General features: G+C 45.6%; 1 protein-coding gene across 1 annotated transcript in view; it reads left to right on the forward strand.

The window, feature by feature from the left end:
- The window catches only part of BTAF1 (B-TFIID TATA-box binding protein associated factor 1), a 242,387-nt gene that overhangs the window by 208,290 nt on the left and 14,728 nt on the right, over nt 1–19,369 (forward strand). The window contains exons 30-33 of the mRNA XM_085849152.1: nt 11,721–11,846; nt 15,183–15,335; nt 15,483–15,694; nt 15,864–16,023. Coding sequence (XP_085705278.1) covers nt 11,721–11,846; nt 15,183–15,335; nt 15,483–15,694; nt 15,864–16,023 — 651 coding nt within the window. The remainder of the gene's footprint in view (nt 1–11,720; nt 11,847–15,182; nt 15,336–15,482; nt 15,695–15,863; nt 16,024–19,369) is intronic.

Raw genomic sequence — 19,369 nt, forward strand, 5'->3', positions numbered from 1 at the left:
CCAATTTAACATCCACACACTCCTGCATCTCAGTTTTCATTTTCTCCATCTTTTCCCCCAATTCATCCCTCATTAAATCAATCCGTGCACCCAACTGTTCCCCCATTACCCCCAATCGATCCGCCATCTCTGCCCCCTGTGCCGTCATTTTTGCCCTCTGTGTCACGAATTGATTTTCCATTTGTGCCCCCTGTGCCGTCATTTCTGCCCTCTGTGTCACGAATTGATTTTCCATTTGTGCCGTCATTTCTGCCATTTGTGCCCCCTGTGCCGTCATTTTTGCCCCCTGTGCTGTAATTGCACTCATTAAACGTTCCAACATTGTCCAGATCGTCATAGTGCCGGTTTCCGGCGCTGCCGGCTCCGTTACGGGCGATGAAGCACGGTCCACGCTCGGAATGGGGGAGGTTCCAACCCTACCCCCGTCTCTCCCTTCTTCCCCCGACTCACTGCCAGACACGTGGCCTTCCTCCTCAAACATCTGCACATCCACCATGGTGCAGAAGTCCCGTTTGCCGCCAATTAATTTAAATTTGAAAAATCCCGCCAAAATTTTCCCGCGCTCGCGCGCTTTTCTGTAATAATTTTATGTTCCAATTAGTGGAGAGATTTTAATCTTGGTATATTCTCCCGATACCAAATATAATTTAGAGGGGTTCGAACATCCAACACCCTGACACCAATGTGACGTCAACGGGACTTGAACAGTCCCACCAACGTAGAATGAGCCAAAACGATGGAGGCGGTTTATTTATTTATAACCCAAACATGGCGGTTCTAATCGCTCTACCGCAAACGGGACGAGGAAGGGTGGCACGAGTCACTTTTCACTGAGTTGATGATGTTTATTTGTTTTTATTATTAACCAGAAATAACAAGACTCGGCAAGAAGAGGGATCCGGGGCGATTCGACGGGATGGTGTGGGATCGGGCGTGGGGAAAACACAGACAATTCCAATGAATATACAGATCTCAAACCCTCTAAGACGCCAAGTACACACACACACACACACACACACACACACACACACACACACACACACACACACACACACACACACACACACACACCGTAGCTATTTCTGGTGGTCAGGCTGGACTGTGGTGTGGACGCAACTGTCCCTGGATCGGCGTCGGACGAGCTGGCTTTGCTCTCGTCAGGGGGGCAGGAGAAACCGTGGTGCTGTCGACCTCCTGGTCTTGGCCCAAGTCCGCTCACAGCCGCCAGGGAACCAGTTCTGGCGCCAAGTTGCGAGCAGGAGAGGGAGGCAGGTCCGCCCGCCGTTCGACCCCGTACTCCGAGTCAGCAGAACCCCAGAGCCAACCAAGGTGAGGCATGAGGCTCAGCAAGGCTCCAAGACACGATGAAGAACACGATCTAATCAGCACAACAACAAGTACGCTTCCCGCGCAACAGCCTCCACACCAAAAAAACACGATCTTTTTGTCCCGATCTTCTTCCTCTTCCTTTTCGACCCCGAACAGAACCTTTTTATTCCTCCCGTCCTCGTCACTTCCAATCGAGCCGTTTATTGGCCCACCGCCGTCGCCTTCTGCCAATCGTGATCACGGGGCGGAGCCATCCGCTGCACTGTCCTGTGACGTCACGGCCAGCCTCCAGGGACTACTAAATGGGGTTTACGCAGACACACTTACTCTATCCCGTGTCCCTATCTAATTACGTGACAATTATCATTCCCCCCTTGAAGAAATGAACATTTACTAGACAACTTATCACCACTGAATTGCTACTTATTACATCGAGATCCTGGTAAACTCGAACAGCATGGCATACCTAATTAAACATCCTAATTACCCTTTGAATGCATACCCCCTCCCCCCTCAAACGTAACAATATTGTTACGGCTGTGGAAATTTGCAATACACCAGAAAGGTCCTCTGGTTAGATATATCGATAAGTTCATGTGTAGTTAGTCCACACCCGTTGTTTAGAGGGAATATGTGTGATTCATCCGGGCTGCGACGCTTTGAGTTAGCCATTTTTCTTTACCTGTCGTTATTTTGGAACAACCACGCCATCTCAACAACCACGCCATCCACACCACAACGCCACTAAAGGAGCAACGAAACCAGCCCCACCCCAATTTCTCCTCCGGTAAACAAGTTTGACGGTTGGAAACCAGCCCCACCCTAATTTCTCCTCCGGTAAACAAGTTTGACGGTTGGAAACCAGCCCCACCCCAATTTCCCCTCCGGTAAACAAGTTTGACGGTTGGAAACCAGCCCCACCCCAATTTCTCCTCCGGTAAACAAGTTTGACGGTTGGAAACCAGCCCCACCCCAATTTCTCTGGAATGTTCCTCCCCCCACCCACACACCGCGAGGGGTGGGGTGGGCGCAGGAGAAATAAAAGGGCAAGAGGAGCGCCTCGAAATGGCGCAGATAGCAGAGACTTGGGGCAGTCTTGTGGAAGTCTTGGTCGTCGTGGTCTTGATCCAAGTCTGTCGTGTTCCAAGTATTCGTCGTAGACAGACTTGGGGCAGTCGGGTGGAAGTCTTATCCTAGTGGTCGTGGGGAGAAGGCATCACGACCTGCCCACCGTTGCAAGGCCCGAGATCAGGCGCGGCTGTCCTAGTGGCCGTGGGGAGAAGGCGTCACGACCTGCCCACCGTTGCAAGGCCCAAGATCAAGCGCGGCTACGCTCGTTGCCGTGGGGACGAGACGTCGTGGCCTGCCCACTGTCGCACCACGAGGGTGCGGGTAAGACCTTTCGGTCATCCACGGCCCATGACCACAAAGGTCTACGGACCCCGTCTACACCCTTGCCTGTGAGGGAGGTCTTTCTTTGTTTTTGTATGCATGCTGTGGCGTCGTGTCCTGCCAAGTAGAAACTGTGTAAGTGCTTGTAAGTAATAATTAGTCGGTCGTATTGCTTTTGCATTCTATTTGTTGCTTGTATATTGCATGACTGCCTTGCTTGTGTTGTGTGTGTAATTTAAATAAATGTGCTTGTGTGAAACGTATCCCGTTCATTACGTCCTTTCCCCATTGGAAGTGCCATCTTGTGGAATGAGTAGTGGGTTTTGAACGCCCGGTAAACAGAATCACATCCGTCGAGGTCGGCGATAACACCGCTCGGTTATCACTGTAGCACGGAACGGACAGCTTAAGCGGTTCGTGTCCTCGGCCGACCTGCGGCGAGGTACGATCGCCCGGTCGACCACTCGCACAGGTACTTAGGTAGGTCGAATTTGGCGAGCAACCCTATCCTGCGCGGGTGGGCAATTGGCACGATCGTGGTGAGGTTAACCCCCACCTGTGACTGGCTCCTGGCGGTAGTTCCAGGAGGGTCACGACTGAATTGTCTGTCCGGTGGGCGACGCGGCTGCCATTAGAGGTACGCGGCCGATTGCACGCCAGGCGAGCCAGAATTCACAATATACTGACAGCCTCACCTCCTGGCAGGCATAGCCCCACCAGACATCAGAAGAGCAGGAGCCAGCATGAAGGAGTGCCAGTGGCAGATAACAGATGAACGACATCAAATGTTTGGCCAGCCACCATCTCAGAGCCGCCGAAAGTCGATGAAAAGTTTTCTTAACTGTGTGACTCCTCTTAAGGCTGGCATTACAACAAGCGATGCACGAGTCTCCATATGGGGCGAGACAATATCCACTCTACCTCCCTCAACTACCATGGGACTAACGGTAAATGAGCAACTCCCTCCTGGTGCAGATGCAAGTTGGGCCAGATGGAAATGCCTCAATCGATTGAGAACTGGTGTTGGCAGAGCCAAGATGTCTCTAAACAAGTGGGGATATTGTTGTGGGCCTGGTATCGGTGACGAGCACGACCGCTAGATGGGGCAGTAGAGTTGGCTCCATCGAACACCCGGAATCTCGATCGTACCTTTCCGATAACTCCGAAGGTAAGGGTCCCTTACAGGACCATGAATCGTCAATAATTCAACCGCGTGGGACAGGGTTATTTGCCAAACTTCAAAATACCTAGAGGCCCATGTGGCGAGCTACCAAAGAATTCACACCTTCGACGGAGCTCGAACGGGACAAGCCGTTACCGTGCTCGACCCGTGCGTAACCCGATCAGATGGTTACCGAGGTCCCGTCGGTCCAAATGCACAACTATGGCATCAACAGCCTTTTTAATCCACCAACACGCACCGTGCTAAACCAATGAAGAAAACACAGAAACGAGCTGATACATTTAACAGGGGATTTATTTATAATGGGGGAAAGGGGGTAGCACGCAAGAAGCAGAGTTATCCGACTATAGAGATGCAAGTATGTACAGCAAAGAGACCTTAAACAATTCCTACTTACAGACTGGCCCACCGACAGACACACACACAGATACCCAGAAGGACATGGACCTGTCCACCTCGTGTGGTTCAGCTGGCACGGACGAACCAGGCCAGCGTCGAGATGCGATGATAGAATCCAGAGCTCCCTTCAGCGCTCGTCCCGGCAACCAAAACTCTCCTCGGTATCCCAAACTGTCCAGAAGGCAGGAGGTTTCTCTGCCACTTCTCCAAGTATTTGAGTTGGAACATCAAAGCGAGGGCTGATAACTGCACACTTGTTCAACCTGTCCGTCAGATTGACCACAACCTTACCTGCTCGATGGTCGTCAACTATCTCAAAAACTCTCTTCGTTCACCGACAGAGAGACGGCACGCAACCGACTTGCATTTCTTGTGGAGGAAGGATCTCTGCTCATCCGATCGCGCCGCAACCTTATTCACCCTTCTCCGTGGGGGGGGCTGGGGGGGAGGGGCCTCCTCCACCCTCCCTGCTCTCCCTCACTGGACGGTTTTTTGCGCACAGAATCGCTCGTCACCCTTTCATTGGCGAAAACGGGCGATAAGTCCGTCGATTGTCCCGGGGGCATGGTGACGTCACGCGGACCGCCTTTCTCACCGTCACGGGGTCTGATTGGCTGAGCGGCGGCCACCTCACTCGAAGCACGCTGATTGGTCGAGGGCCGCCGCAGGCTCCTCCTTGAACTCCGCCCACTTTGGCGTTGGCCAGAGCGAGGTGAAGGTGAGGGTGATGCTGGCGTTGTTGATGTTGGTGGTGGAAAAATAAAAGAAAACCCTGACTATCAAAATAACTTCACAGCGCATGTACATTTAATTTCCCATTAGATATGGGACGGGGACTCTAACTAAAAACACATACTTACCGATATAACTGTTCTATAGGACCTGTATGTTGAGTGCTCATGGCTTCCAGATTCGCAACACTACCCCCTCCCCTTTTTACAGACTCGTCCCAAATCGAATTTTCATGTGACCAGCATGTGTAAGTTCTCACCTAGTACGATTTACCTGCGGATCCCTGAGTGCGACATTTTTTTTATACATGCCCCCAAAAATAAATAACCTAATGCGCTGCGTAACTAACAGACTCACACAGACGACTTTACTAAAATTGCCGGTGCTACGACAAACTACAGGTGGGTTGCAAACTTATTTACAATCTTAACTAATATTTACACTAACCATGGCCCAGGACCTGTCATCTGTGGGAAAGAAAAAGTCACAACCAGAGTCAACAGTTCTGTGGCTCAAACGCAGTCTCTGACAGGAGAATGGATGGAGATGGACAAACAACGATGCACGGGCTGCACAACTCAGTCCTCATGGTGCAGCTGCCTTCAGGGCAGTCCTTGAAAAACACTGGATGATCCTGGCGTACATGGTGATGGTGACACAGGGGCAATGCAAAGAGGGTAGCAGGCATGGGGTCACGACAAAGGCAGGCAACAAGGCATGGCAAGGCAAGGCAATGCGGACCAGGAACTGTAGTACGAGCAGGCCGGCATGTGAAGCTGGCCGGCCTCTGGTCTGGTCCCATCAGGTTGTGTGGAGGGAGTGCGGTGGTGCCGGCCGCTCCGAAAGCGGGTTCGGACCTACCCTACTGTCTCCCCCCAATCTATCGCCTTTGCTTGTCTCTGTCCATACCCACTCACTTTGTTTGCAATAACAAAACTACCAAATTTAGCCCCTTTTAATTTTTTTATTGTTTTTTCTCATAATTTCGTCTCCCTAACCCCCTTTCTGTCTTTGGCCGGCTAACCTATCCCGTCAACCTAGCCTACTCCCAATCCCTAAGTTCTTTTTTTGGAGGGGAATAAGGGAGAGACGAGTGCTCTGTCTTGAGGCCCAACAAAGCCTCAGAATGGCCTCCCACAGATTTCAGCAATCTACCAAGGTGGGTCCAGCGGCCTACGGAGAGCGAAGGGATGGATAGTGCGAAGGGGTACACATTTCCTATCTACCCTATCCTTTAGTAAACTTTAAACTACCCCGGGGCTTTTCCATACACCTGTCACTTTAAACTATTGGCTCCAGAAACCATGATTCCCGTCGCCTGTGTTGGTGTCCATTATAAGTTCGGGCCGAGCCCTCAAGTTTTCTTCCGTGCCCTTGCACAATTTCATGGCTGGGCAGCGTGGCTCACTTGGCAGGGATTCCCCCTCTGCCAAACTCTAATTATGGCACCCCGGGCCCTGAGGGTGTCTCCGAGCCTTCTTGCTCCCTATGAACACAGGGGGGGGGGAGGGGGGGTTGCCCTTCCTGGCATTGCACCCCTCCGATGCCCACGTGGCATTTTGGCGCTACGGGTCCCGTTCCGCGGGTCGCCCGTGCCCACGACACTTTCCCGGTCCCTTGGACCCTTGGCCCACTCTGGCCGACGAGTCCGGTGCCTGGGGTGCCCTCTAATCGATACTCACCTTTCAACAGCAACGCTCCCAGCCGGTCCATGGACTCCTGCACCCTACAAAACAGGTTTCGAGCCTTCTTTCCACACCAACAACAAAACGACCTCCTTTTGGTAAATTTAACCAACCCCCAAACTAACATTACACTGACCCCGGGGTCACTTTGTTGGGTTTCAGTCCTGCCCCCATTCATTCATTCGCACCATGCATTCCACATTCGCTCCACTCACACACTCGGGCACACTGACCCACATTCATTCATTATGTTTCTCTTTTTCCATTTCTCAATCACGGGGTCTGATTGGCTGAGCGGCGGCCACCTCACTCGTAGTTTGCTGATTGGCCTAGGGCTGCCGCGAGGCTCCTCCTTGAACTCCGCCCACCTTGGCGTCGGCCAGTGCGAGGTGAAGGTGAGGGTGATGCTGGCGTTGTTGTAGTTGATGTTGGTGGTGTAAAAATAAAAGAAAACCCTGACTATCAAAATAACTTCGCAGCGCATGTACATTTAATTACCCATTAGACACGGGACGAGGAACCTAACAATATGCACATACTTACCGATATAACTGTTCTATAGGACCTGCACGTTGAGTGCTCATGGCTTCCACATTCACAACAATATTACACTGATAAGAGAGAAACATCATTTTAAAACAACAATCGTGTTTAAAACCCATTACACCGATTACAGAGAAACAAGACTTTGAAAAACGATCATGTTTAAAATCCATCACATCGATGAGGGAGAAAAATCGATTTAAAACAACAATCGTGTATAAAATCCATTACACCGATAAGAGAGAGACATCACTTTAAAACAATAATTGTGTTAAATATCCATCATATCGATGAGTGAAATATCACTTAAAAACAACAATCATGATTAAAACCCATTACACCAATAAAAGAGGAGCATCACTTTGAAACAACATTCGTGTTAAATATCCATCATACTGATAAGAGTGAAGCATCACTTTAAAACAACAATCGTGTTAAATATCCATCATACTGATAAGAGTGAAACATCACTTTAAAACAACAATCGTGTTAAATATCCATTATACTGATAAGAGTGAAGCATCATTTTAAATCAACAATCGTGTTTAAAACCCATTACACCGATTACAGAGAAACATGACTTTCAAACAACTATCATGTTTAAAATCCATCACACCGATGAGGGAGAAAAATCGATTTAAAACAACAATCGTGTGTATAATCCATTACACCGATAAGAGAGAGACATCACTTTAAAACAATAATTGTGTTAAATATCCATCATATCAATGAGTGAAATATCACTGAAAAACAACAATCATGATTAAAACCCATTACACCGATAAAAGAGGAGCATCACTTTAAAACAACAATCGTGTTAAATATCCATAAGTCTGGTAAGAGTCAAACATCACTTTAAAACAACAATCATGTTTTAAATTCCATTGCACCGATAAGAGTGAAACATCATTTTAAAACAACAATTGTGTTTAAAACCCATTACACCAATTTCAGAGAAACATGACTTTCAAACAACTATCATGTTTAAAATCCATCACACCGATGAGGGAGAAAAATCGATTTGAAACAACAATCGTGTGTATAATCCATTACACCGATAAGAGAGAGACATCACTTTAAAACAATAATTGTGTTAAATATCCATCATATCGATGAGTGAAATATCACTTAAAAACAACAATCGTTTTAAATATCCATCATACTGATAAGAGTGAAACATCACTTTAAAACAACAATTGTGTTAAATATCCATCATACTGATAAGAGTGAAACATCACTTTAAAACAACAATCGTGTTAAATATCCATCATACTGATAAGAGTGAAACATCACTTTAAAACAACAATCGTGTTAAATATCCATCATACTGATAAGAGTGAAACATCACTTTAAAACAACAATCGTGTTAAATATCCATCATACTGATAAGAGTGAAACATCACTTTAAAACAACAATCATGATTAAAACCCATTATTCCGATAAAAGAGGAACATCACTTTGAAACAACAATCGTGTTAAATATCCATCATACTGATAAGAGTGAAACATCACTTTAAAACAACAATCGTGTTAAATATCCATCATACTGATAAGAGTGAAACATCACTTTAAAACAACAATCGTGTTAAATATCCATCATACTGATAAGAGTGAAACATCACTTTAAAACAACAATCATCATTAAAACCCATTATTCCGATAAAAGAGGAACATCACTTTGAAACAACAATCGTGTTAAATATCCGTCATACTGATAAGAGTGAAACATCACTTAATAACAACAATCATGTTTATATTCCATTACACCGATAAGAGAGGAAAATCACTTTAAAACAACTAGAAGCACCCGCTTCCTTAGGGAGCCGTCAAGGGGGTCTAGTTATTATATTTATGCCCATTTTACTCCAAGGGGTCCCAGGATTACACACACAAAAAATGGTTGCGATCGTTTCAGCCGTTTTTGCGGTACCTGGGAACAGACAGACGGATAGACGGTGAATTAATTCTTGCAAGATGAGAAGCACCCACTCCCTACGGGAGCCATTAAGGGGGTCATGTTATTATGTTTATTCCTATTTTACTCGAAGGGGTCCCAGGATTACACACCCAAAAAATGGTTGTGATTGGTTCAGCCGTTTTTGCGGTACCTGGGAACAGACAGACGGATAGACGGTGAATTATAGTAAGATGAGAAGCACCTACTCCCTACGGGAGCCATTAAGGGGGGTCATGTTATTATGTTTATGCTTATTTTACTCCAAGGGGTCCCACGATTACACACCCAAAAAATGGGGCAATCGGTTCAGCCGTTTTTGCAGTACCTGGGAACAGACAGACGGTGAATTGTAGTAAGACAAGAAGCACCCACTCCCTACGGGAGCCATTAAGGGGTCATGTTATTATGTTTATGCCTATTTTACTCCAAGGGGTCCCAGGATTACAAACCCAAAAAATGGTGGCGATCGGTTCAGCCATTTTTGCGGTACCTGGGAACAGACAGACGGACGGACGGGCAGACGGTGAATTGTAGTAAGACGAGAAGCACCCACTCCCTACGGGAGCCATTAAGGGGGTCATGTTATTATGTTTATGCCTATTTTACTCCAAGGGTACCAGGATTACACACCCAAAAAATGGTGGCGATCGGTTCAGCCGTTTTTGCGGTACCTTGGAATAGACAGACGGTAAATTATAGTAAAGATTTCACCGATAAGAGTGAAACATCATTTTAATATCAACAATCATGTTTTTGTAAGTGATCCATGCAAAAGGAAATTTTCCCGACCCAAGATATCCACATTCCCAAGGGATCCCTCCATTCTTCCTTCCATCGAAACGGCAAAATTCCATTTGGTGAATTGTTTTCCATTTGGTGAATTGTTTTCCATTTGCTCTTTGTTTTCCATTTGGTGAATTGTTTTCCATTTGCTCTTTGTTTTCCATTTGCTCTTTGTTTTCCATTTGGTGAATTGTTTTCCATTTGGTGAATTGTTTTTTTTTTCATGCTGTTCCTTCCTTCCAATTTTCATGGCATTCATTTGTTTTATAATTTTTTGCAGGTTTGTTGTTTTCCTTTTTTTTAAAGCTTGTTTGTTTTACATATTTGCTTTACTTTGTTTTGTTTGTTTTGCTTATTACCTCTGCCACCGACAATGGAATGAGGTTATGTTTCACCCCTGTCTGTGTGCAGGATATCTCAAAAAGTTTTGGGATGAAATTTGGAGGGCATGTTGGGTGTGTGACAAGAATGAACTGCTTAGATTTTGGTGAAGATCAAATCCGTATCCAGCTACTAGAATTTTTTAAGCGATTCTTCACGATTGAGAGATAAGGCCAAAAACGATATGTAGCATGATATCTCAAGTTATGGAGGGAATCGAACGAAATTTGGTGAACATCTTGGGTGTGTGTCAAGGAAGAATTGATTCAATTATGGTGAAGATCTGAATCAGGATCTGGATCCGATAATTTTTTAAGTTATTCTTCACCATTAAGAGATCGGGCTAAACTGATTATATATATCTTCTTCTTCTTCTTCTTTCGGCTGCTCCCGTTCGGGGTCGCCACAGCGGATCATCCGTATGATGCGCATAGTGATTTGGCACATGTTTTACGCCGGATGCCCTTCCTGACGCAACCCTGGTCGCCTGATTATATATATATATATATATATATATATATATATATATATATATATATATATATATATATATATATATATATGTATCATGATATCTCAAAATGTTGTGGACGGATTTGGACAAACTTTGGTGGACAGGTTGGGTATGTGACGAGGACAAATTGATTCAATTGTGGTGAAGATCTGAATCCGGATCTGGATACGAGAATTATTCAATTTTCAGTGATTTTTCACCATTGAGAGATAGTGCCAAAAACGATATATAGCTTGATGTTTCAAAAATGTATTGGGTGTGATATCTTCTCCTGGATCAGGCATTGAGTGGCAGAGATATGCGCTCTACCAAGTGCCCTTTTAGTTTGTCATTTATTCATTATATAGGATTACCTTCTCCACAGCACTAAGCCCAAGCCTGGTGTTGGCTTAGTGGTTAGGGTGGTGGCTTGGGATCCTAGGGTCCTGAGTTCAAGCCCCGTTGGCCGCTGAATTAATATACACCAGGAGGTTGACTCAGCCTGTCATCCTTCCGAGGTCGACAAAATGAGCACCAGTGTACTGGTAAGGGGGACACTGCATCAGCGGCATAGCCACGTCCCAACCAATGATGCAACCAGCAGCCATAGGCTGCACGAGAGAGAGAGAGAGAGAGAGAGAGAGAGAGAGAGAGAGAGAGAGAGAGAGAGAGAGAGAGAGAGAGAGAGAGAGAGAGAGAGAGAGAGAGAGAGAAAAAGAAAGAAAGAAAGAAAGAAAGAAAGAAAGAACACACTAAGAGCACTAAGCCCAACATGAGAGGTGTCCAGTTTAAAAAGTTTGTGTGCTGCTTTCACGTGGTTGACTCGTATGGTTGCCTTTCAGGTTCGGCTGTATGAAGACTTTGCTCGGTCACACGCAAAGAAGGATGCAGAAGAAACTCTTTCTTCTGCACCCTGTTTGGAAAGACAAGAACCAGCTAAAAAGAATGCTACCGGACATGTATTTCAGGTGCATACATACATCATGACTGCTTCACACCATGTTGTTTTTTTAAATCTAGTTTTCTGTTTTCTTTGCTACTGCTTATGTGGTTGACACAAAATTTTCAGCATCGGAGCGATTAGGCCTGTCACATTTGCCACGGCGGCCGTGGGGTCTCCAAAATCTACGGCCACTAGTAATTATACGGCAGCCGCAGTATTTCCACGGTCACACAATGTAGCAGTCACATATGTTTTTATTTTTCGGGGAGCCGCACGGCGTTTTTATAAATTGTGGAGACCGAAAACGTGGGGTTGCCGTACGGTCTTTGATTTGATGTCGCACGGTGACCTTAAGGGGGCCCTGCAGCGGCCATAGAATTTTCAAGGTAGACGCAAGGTGCCCGCAGGGGGGCCCTAAGGCGAACGTTCGGTCAGACGGACGGTAACGAGTGGGTTAATTTTTTTTTTTAACCAGTTTTTTTTTTCGGCTTGTCGAATTGCTATGGCGAACGTAGAAATGAAAAAAAAGTTATAACTCCGTTATAATTCCACGGCAACCCCGACGGCTTGTAAAAGATAGCCAAACGGCGTAGGGCCACCCTGAGGCCACCGCAGAAACTCTGCGGCCGCCGCACGTTTCTGTCAATTCAGAGGGCGTACGGCCGCCGTATCCTCGCCGTAGAGCAAATGTGACTTAGGCCTTACTCATGTACAATGTTTTCATGATAATTATGATGTCATAGGTGGCGTAGTGTGGTAGCCATGTTTAATAATGGAAAAACATTGGACCTCTGCGTCTCTGAAATTGCTCCATGGAGAAAATTGAAACCTGGCTCACGTCAAGTACTCCCGATGGGAAACAAGTGATTTTTTTTTTTAATGCCTCCATTGACGATGTTGCCGGTGGCATTGTGTTTTTCGGTTGTCCGTTCGTACATGCAAATTTTCTCTGTTTTCTCTGCAACTGGACACTTATCCGGCTCCTAGTATTTTTCCTTCCTTTTGGAAGGACAGCAATCCTTGTATGGAAGGCAGGACATTCCTTCCTTCCTCCCACAGGAGTTCTATCATATCTGCCAACAGTACGATATCAGCAAATTACCGATCCTGTGCATTTCTTCAACTGCTGCATCTTCCTGTATGCCCTCCATTACCTTATATAATGTGAGAGGTGAAGTGAAGAATGATGATGATTATGATGAATACAGTACATGATCTGATCCAGAAACATGTCGAGCAACTCAAGTTGACAACACATCCTTGTCTTCCATCTTTGTTTCAAAGTACATACTTCTCAAGCCTTTTCTCAGATATGATGCTGCTACATAGTACATACCCTTCCATTTCACTTCTTTGATACTCTTACTATTGCTTTACTATTTGGAATTTCATAGGATGGCCTCAGGAAATATCTGTCCCACCTTTTCCAGAAAAGCAGTGCCCTATTGTGTTGGTTCCAGGTGAACAAAGGTTGCACATCAAAGCCTCGGCAGGATAGTTGGGCTTGTTGGCAGTCCACCTCGAAGGTGATTCTGATGTCAAATCCTCCAGCTATGAGTTATTACCCCACGCACGCGAAGCGAAAAGTGGGTTAAGCAATTGGTTAGTGTCAGTTCGTCTTTGCAGTTGATGATTATCAGTTTATGATCGAGGAACAACTTATTTTGATTGAATGTTGTATTTTGAACATGAACTGGAACATGAATATGAAGACGAGTCTTTAATTTTACCGTATCTTGGATCTGAATTCATTCCGACCGCACATGTGCACAGATGAGTGAGATATTAAAAAAAAAAGTTTCACTGTTCCTGCCTGGTGATTAAAACAAAATTTAAAAGCATTCTAAACAGGAAACTTACTGTTTGTAAGGGTTTCATAAAGGACACTAACAACAAGCACGAATAGCTCATGTAACATGTTAAATAGGGTGATGTAATGGACACTGGAGAAAATGGCGGGAAAACCCATAATTTCTTTATTTATACACCTTTAAACCTCTCGAAACCTTTATTTGGATTGAATTATATACTTGAACACTGCAGAACACAAATTGCCTTCATACGTCCAAGAACCATGACGTATATCGAAATATAGCATGAGAGGACGTGCCATGTGAGAGGGCGAAGAAGATGCTGCTGTATGGTTGGGTGCAATGCTGATTGACGCTGCATTCTATGGTGATCAATAAAGCCTCCATCTCCTAAACTTTAGCCTGGTGTTGGCCTAACGGTTAAGGTGGATGGCTTAAGATCTTCAGGTCTTCAGTTTGAGCCCCATTCCAGTTGAATTAACACCAGGTGGGGTTGACTCAGCCTGCCATCCTTCCAAGGTCAGCAAAATGAGTACCAGTGTACTGGTAGAGGGGCACAGCGTCAGCAGCACAGCCACGCCCCCAGAAAATGATGCAACGAGCAGCCATATGCTGCACACGACAGCTGTCTCCTGAACTACAACTCAACGGCATCTTATTCCAGTGTATAACGGTGGTGTATAAACTGCTTCAGTGGTGCTGAAGCTCTGGATTTTGAAAACGATCTTTAAAATCATTATTGTATTAACCTTGCGGTATGTACTTGAACTCTGTGTGGGGTATCGTGTTCTGTGAACTCGAGTTGAATAATGATCAAAGGGGATAGAGAGGGTTGTTTTGTTATTTGATATAATTAACAACCTTTCTTGAGAAAACCTCAAACTATAAGAAAAGCTGGTCTTTCAGGATGGAGGTTTGGAAATGGGCCAGCAACCCATTCCAAAAAAAGAAAAGAAAAGATGATGTTCCAGAAACCCAACACCACAATTCCAGAAATGTGGTCAATATTCAACGGCCATTCATTTTACTTTTTTTTTTTGTATACCTTGGTCGAGGCTCGTATGAGAGCTAACACACAACTCACAGCAAGGAGGCATGAGACAAGAGGGGCGGGAGTGGAAGGGACAAAACAGTGGGGAACAGACACATAAGGTGAACTGTGGAAGGGAGAGGGATGGGGATGGGACGGGGAACATGGCGAAGAGAAGATGGACATTTCAGGGACTTTCAGGAAGGAAAGCAGGAGAAATGAAGGAAGTGGGCTTGGGTGGATTATCGGGGGTAGAAAAGATCGAGGATTTGGATGGGGGAAGATAAGAGGTGGTGGTGAACAGCTGTTTTGAAAGCCTGGAGGGAAGAATGGGAAAGAATAGAGTGAGGAAGTTTATTCCAAAGGCGGGAAAAAAGAGGAATGAAAGAGTGAAGATGAGCAGTGATTCGTGATTTTGGTAGTTTTACCAGAAGGGGGTTGTTGGCGGACCTTGAGTGCTGACCTTCATTTTACTTGTGCTGTACTTGTAATTCTGCTGCTTTTCTATTTGCATGCACAGGCACTGCAGTACCTCCGTAAGCTCTGTAACCACCCGGCACTGGTGCTGACCCCACAACACCCCGAGTTTCAACGGATCACAGAGGAGCTTGCGTCGGAAGGCTCCTCGCTACGTGACGTACAACACACTCCCAAGCTGTCTGCTTTGAAACAGGCAATTTCTGTTTTATGTCCCTGTCCACCCGCTTCGGGTCATCACAAACCCAATGAAACTGTCATTTTCACAGTTCCACACGTGAGGTACTTGCTGCAGGTAACCTAATGTAATCGTATGATTTTTGAGACATCTGTTTTCTTGCAGCTTCTGCTGGACTGTGGACTTGGCGGTGGTTCTGGAGGTGAGGACGCTGCTGAGGCAGTTGTGGCACAGCATCGAGTGCTACTCTTCTGTCAGCTGAAGAGCATGCTGGACATTGTGGAGCATGACTTATTGCGTCCACTGCTGCCCACAGTGTCCTTCCTTCGTCTCGACGGCAGTGTTCCTGCCGGACAGAGGCACACAATCGTTTCCAGGTCGGGGTTTTGCATACATAAGCTCTTGCGATTCCATTCTGATTCTTCCACAAGGTGGTACCCGTCCACTGGTACCTCCTCCATTACACCCTTTGCTTCCCCACTCCAAATCCTTGTGCTGTCCTCTTTCACGTCACGTAACTTTGTGATTTTTTTTTTCCCCTTGTAGATTCAACAATGACCCTTCCATCGACGTGCTGCTGCTAACTACACATGTTGGTGGCTTGGGACTCAATCTGACTGGTGCTGACACTGTGGTGTTTGTAGAACATGACTGGAACCCCATGCGAGATCTGCAGGCGATGGATCGAGCTCACCGAATCGGACAGGTCTGTCGTGCCTCACTCGTGTCACAAGATAGGATGACATTTTTATCCAAATATGTTTGTGGGACAGTTTACACTGGCTAATAGTAAAACAAATGAACGCCCTATCCTTATTGACAAAAACAATCCTTACTTGCTGTGACTCATCCACTCTTTCACTCACCAAGTGAACTGAGGCTCTCATGCTTCTCATAGCCCCTTAGTCCAGTGCACTCGTGCTGGCATCTCCACTCTCTACTCCTCTCCCATTGTCTCTTTCCCTCTGCCTCCCTGATTGGCTCACAGTTTCATGTTCGCACAGCTTTGCTTCTTCATTGGGTTCTCAACAACTGGTTTTGTCACCGTGCTTAAAGATGGGTTTTTATGACTGAACTCAAAATGCGACGCAGATCCCGGTTTGCCATGAATGGAAACGCACAGCTGTTATATTTAACACAATTATTGTCACTTTATTTGAGAACTCCCTCTCTACAGCCTTTGATCTGCACTAATCCCATCCTAAACTAATGGAATACCTGTAACTTCTCATTTCTCTTTACAGCCACTGAATGTTCAGTTGTCGTATATTATTTACCTGACTCGTCTCTATCTCTCTCTCTCTCATAACATAGTCCAACTCAAAACCACTCAACTCTCTCCTCATCTCTGGCAATTTAAACTGCCAATCATGCCGTTTGGTTCAGAGTTGGCAATCCAACAATCAGCCAACTCCTTGCTGCCGTGGCCTTCGACAAGTTTGTCTGACCCAATGTGACCTTCCTTCCCAACCTGGATGTTCTCTCTTCTGAACCTGGAATCGATGAGCTTTCCTTCCAACCTCTGGTCTTTCCTCTATGGTCCCACTTGGCTCCTCTGTCCATGTTCTTATGAATGTCTAACGCTCTCAAGCTATAGTTGGAGAGCTGCCCCAGTGCAGGTGTCTCACACTCAGGGTAAGTTTTTTTTTTTTTTTTTTTTTTTTTTTTCCTCCACAGAGGGTAAAGAAAGTGATGACCAGTTTTGACTCTGCGTTTGCCTCCGTGATGGGCCCAGATAGCGTCAGTGCCCGTTCTGCAATTCTGTTTTATCTCCTTTCTTCACCTTTCCCCTCACCCTCGAGTGCCTCCCATCTGCTTGAAAGACAGCCGACGTCACTCCAATACACAAGAATGGCGTAAAATCGGATCCGCTCAGCTCCAGGCCAGTCAGCTTGCAGTTATAAACAAATTTATGGAATCCATCATCGCAACTGACTCGGTCTTTCCTCTTCTCAAATTGCCGTATTTCTGATAATCAATTTAGATTCTGTCTTGGTCTTTCAACATGGGACAGGCTGCTGCTGCTTCTCTTTCAACAATAGATGGAGGACTAAATCTTCAGCAACACGTCAGGTTTCTGTCTCTGGGACATATTGTGGCCATTTGACAGTCTGGCACCCAGTCTTGCTTGGGAAGTTTTCTGCCTCTGCCTTCTCAACCTTCCTCATCCATGGATCGCTGGCTTCCTCCAGGTACCTACACATTTGACATGGAGCTCTCAACACTAGTATTTCACCTCCTCTCCCTTTGGAGTGATAGATTGCTTGGGTCCTCTTCTGTTTTTTTTTTTTTTTGCCGTGACATAACAATGACGTCTCTGATTGACCATTGTCCTCATGATCTCAAAACCCTTTTTTGTCCTCGTCATTTTTACTCCTTTAGAAATCCATATTCTCCACATGCCACGATGTACCCTGTCCCAATGTCTGGCAGCTGTTACCTCATTCTCAGCAAATATGGAACACGTCATTCAATCAAAGCAACTCTCACCTACATGCTCATCTCGACATTGGAAAGCTTGTCTCGCAAAACCCACTTATCTACTTCCTCGATCAACCACAGTTATATTTCAAACTATTGAACCAAACCACCAGCTACAACCACCCTTGGACAGGTTATAATATCTATATATATATATATATATATATATATATATATATATATATATATATATACATATATATATATATATATATATGTATGTATGTATATATGTATATATATATATATATATACATATATACATATATACATATACATATATACATATATATATATACATATACATATATACATATATATATATATATATATATATATATACATACATACATACATACATACATACATACATACATACATACATACATATATATCAAAGCTGGTCTCCAAAACTAGCTGTACACTGGAAGTCTTGCATCATGCCAGGTCCTTCCTTGGTAAATCTAAATTTATAATGGCCGACAACTCATTCTTTTTTCCCCACTCACGAGGCTCCCTCGCTGAGATAAGCTGGTGAGCAGGATCAGCATCAGGAAAACGAGCCACATGTCCATACAGCCGCAGGTGACGCTCACGGACTATGCAGGTAACAAATCTCATCCGAGTCTCTCTCAGCAACCGCTCGTTGGACACAAAATCCGACCAGCAACAGTCAAGGGTTCTCCGAAGAGACCTGGTACCAAAGGAATTAAGTCTCCTTCTCAGATCCCTGGTCAGAGTCCAGGTCTCACATCTGTAGAGAAAGACTGGAAACAATAAGGACCTGAAGACTTGGACTTTTGTCCTCCCGCACAGGTACCGGCAGCGCCACACCCCATTATCCAGTAAATCCATGACTCCTCAGGCTCGACCCAGACGTCTATTGACCTCTGTCTCACAGGCAACAGAGACATGAATATCACTGCCAAGGTAAGTGAATCTCTCCTTGACTTCAACATCCTCGCCACAAACAGGTACAGACAGGACAGCAGTATCCAAGATGTCATTGAAAGCCTGGATCTTAGTTTTGACCCAGGAAACCCATAATGCCAGCGGATCCGACTCCTCATTCAGCACCTTGAGGGCCCTCAAAGGGATATCTCGAGTCTCTGCAAAGATGACTGCATCATCCTCTAAATCAAGGTCAGAGATCTTGACATTCCCAAACGATGCACCGCAGCTTGATCTCTGACATCCTCCCCAGAATCCAGTCCATACAAGTGCTGAAAACTGTGGGGGCCAGTACGCACCCCTGAAGAACTCCAGTAACAACAGGAAATAAGTCAGAGATGGTACCACCACATCTTACAGCACTCTCAGTACCAGAGTGGAGTTCAGACATCAGAGCGATCTGTTTTGGTTGCACCCCACAGAGACCAAGAATCTTCCAGCCGGCATCACGATTCACTGAATCAAACGCTGAACACAGATCAACATAAGCTGCAAGCAGCCCCTGCCGAAACTCTCGCCTGCGTTCGGTGAGGACCCGAAGAGCAAGGACCCGGTCAATCGTTGACCTCTTTGGTGTAAAGCCTGACTGTTCTGGACGCTGGTGCTCAAGCAGATGGTGG

The sequence above is a fragment of the Eptatretus burgeri genome, chromosome 12 (assembly GCF_056783735.1).
Source record: "Eptatretus burgeri isolate ZD-2024b chromosome 12, Ebu_testis_v1, whole genome shotgun sequence".
Classification (NCBI taxonomy): Eukaryota; Metazoa; Chordata; class Myxini; order Myxiniformes; family Myxinidae; genus Eptatretus; species Eptatretus burgeri.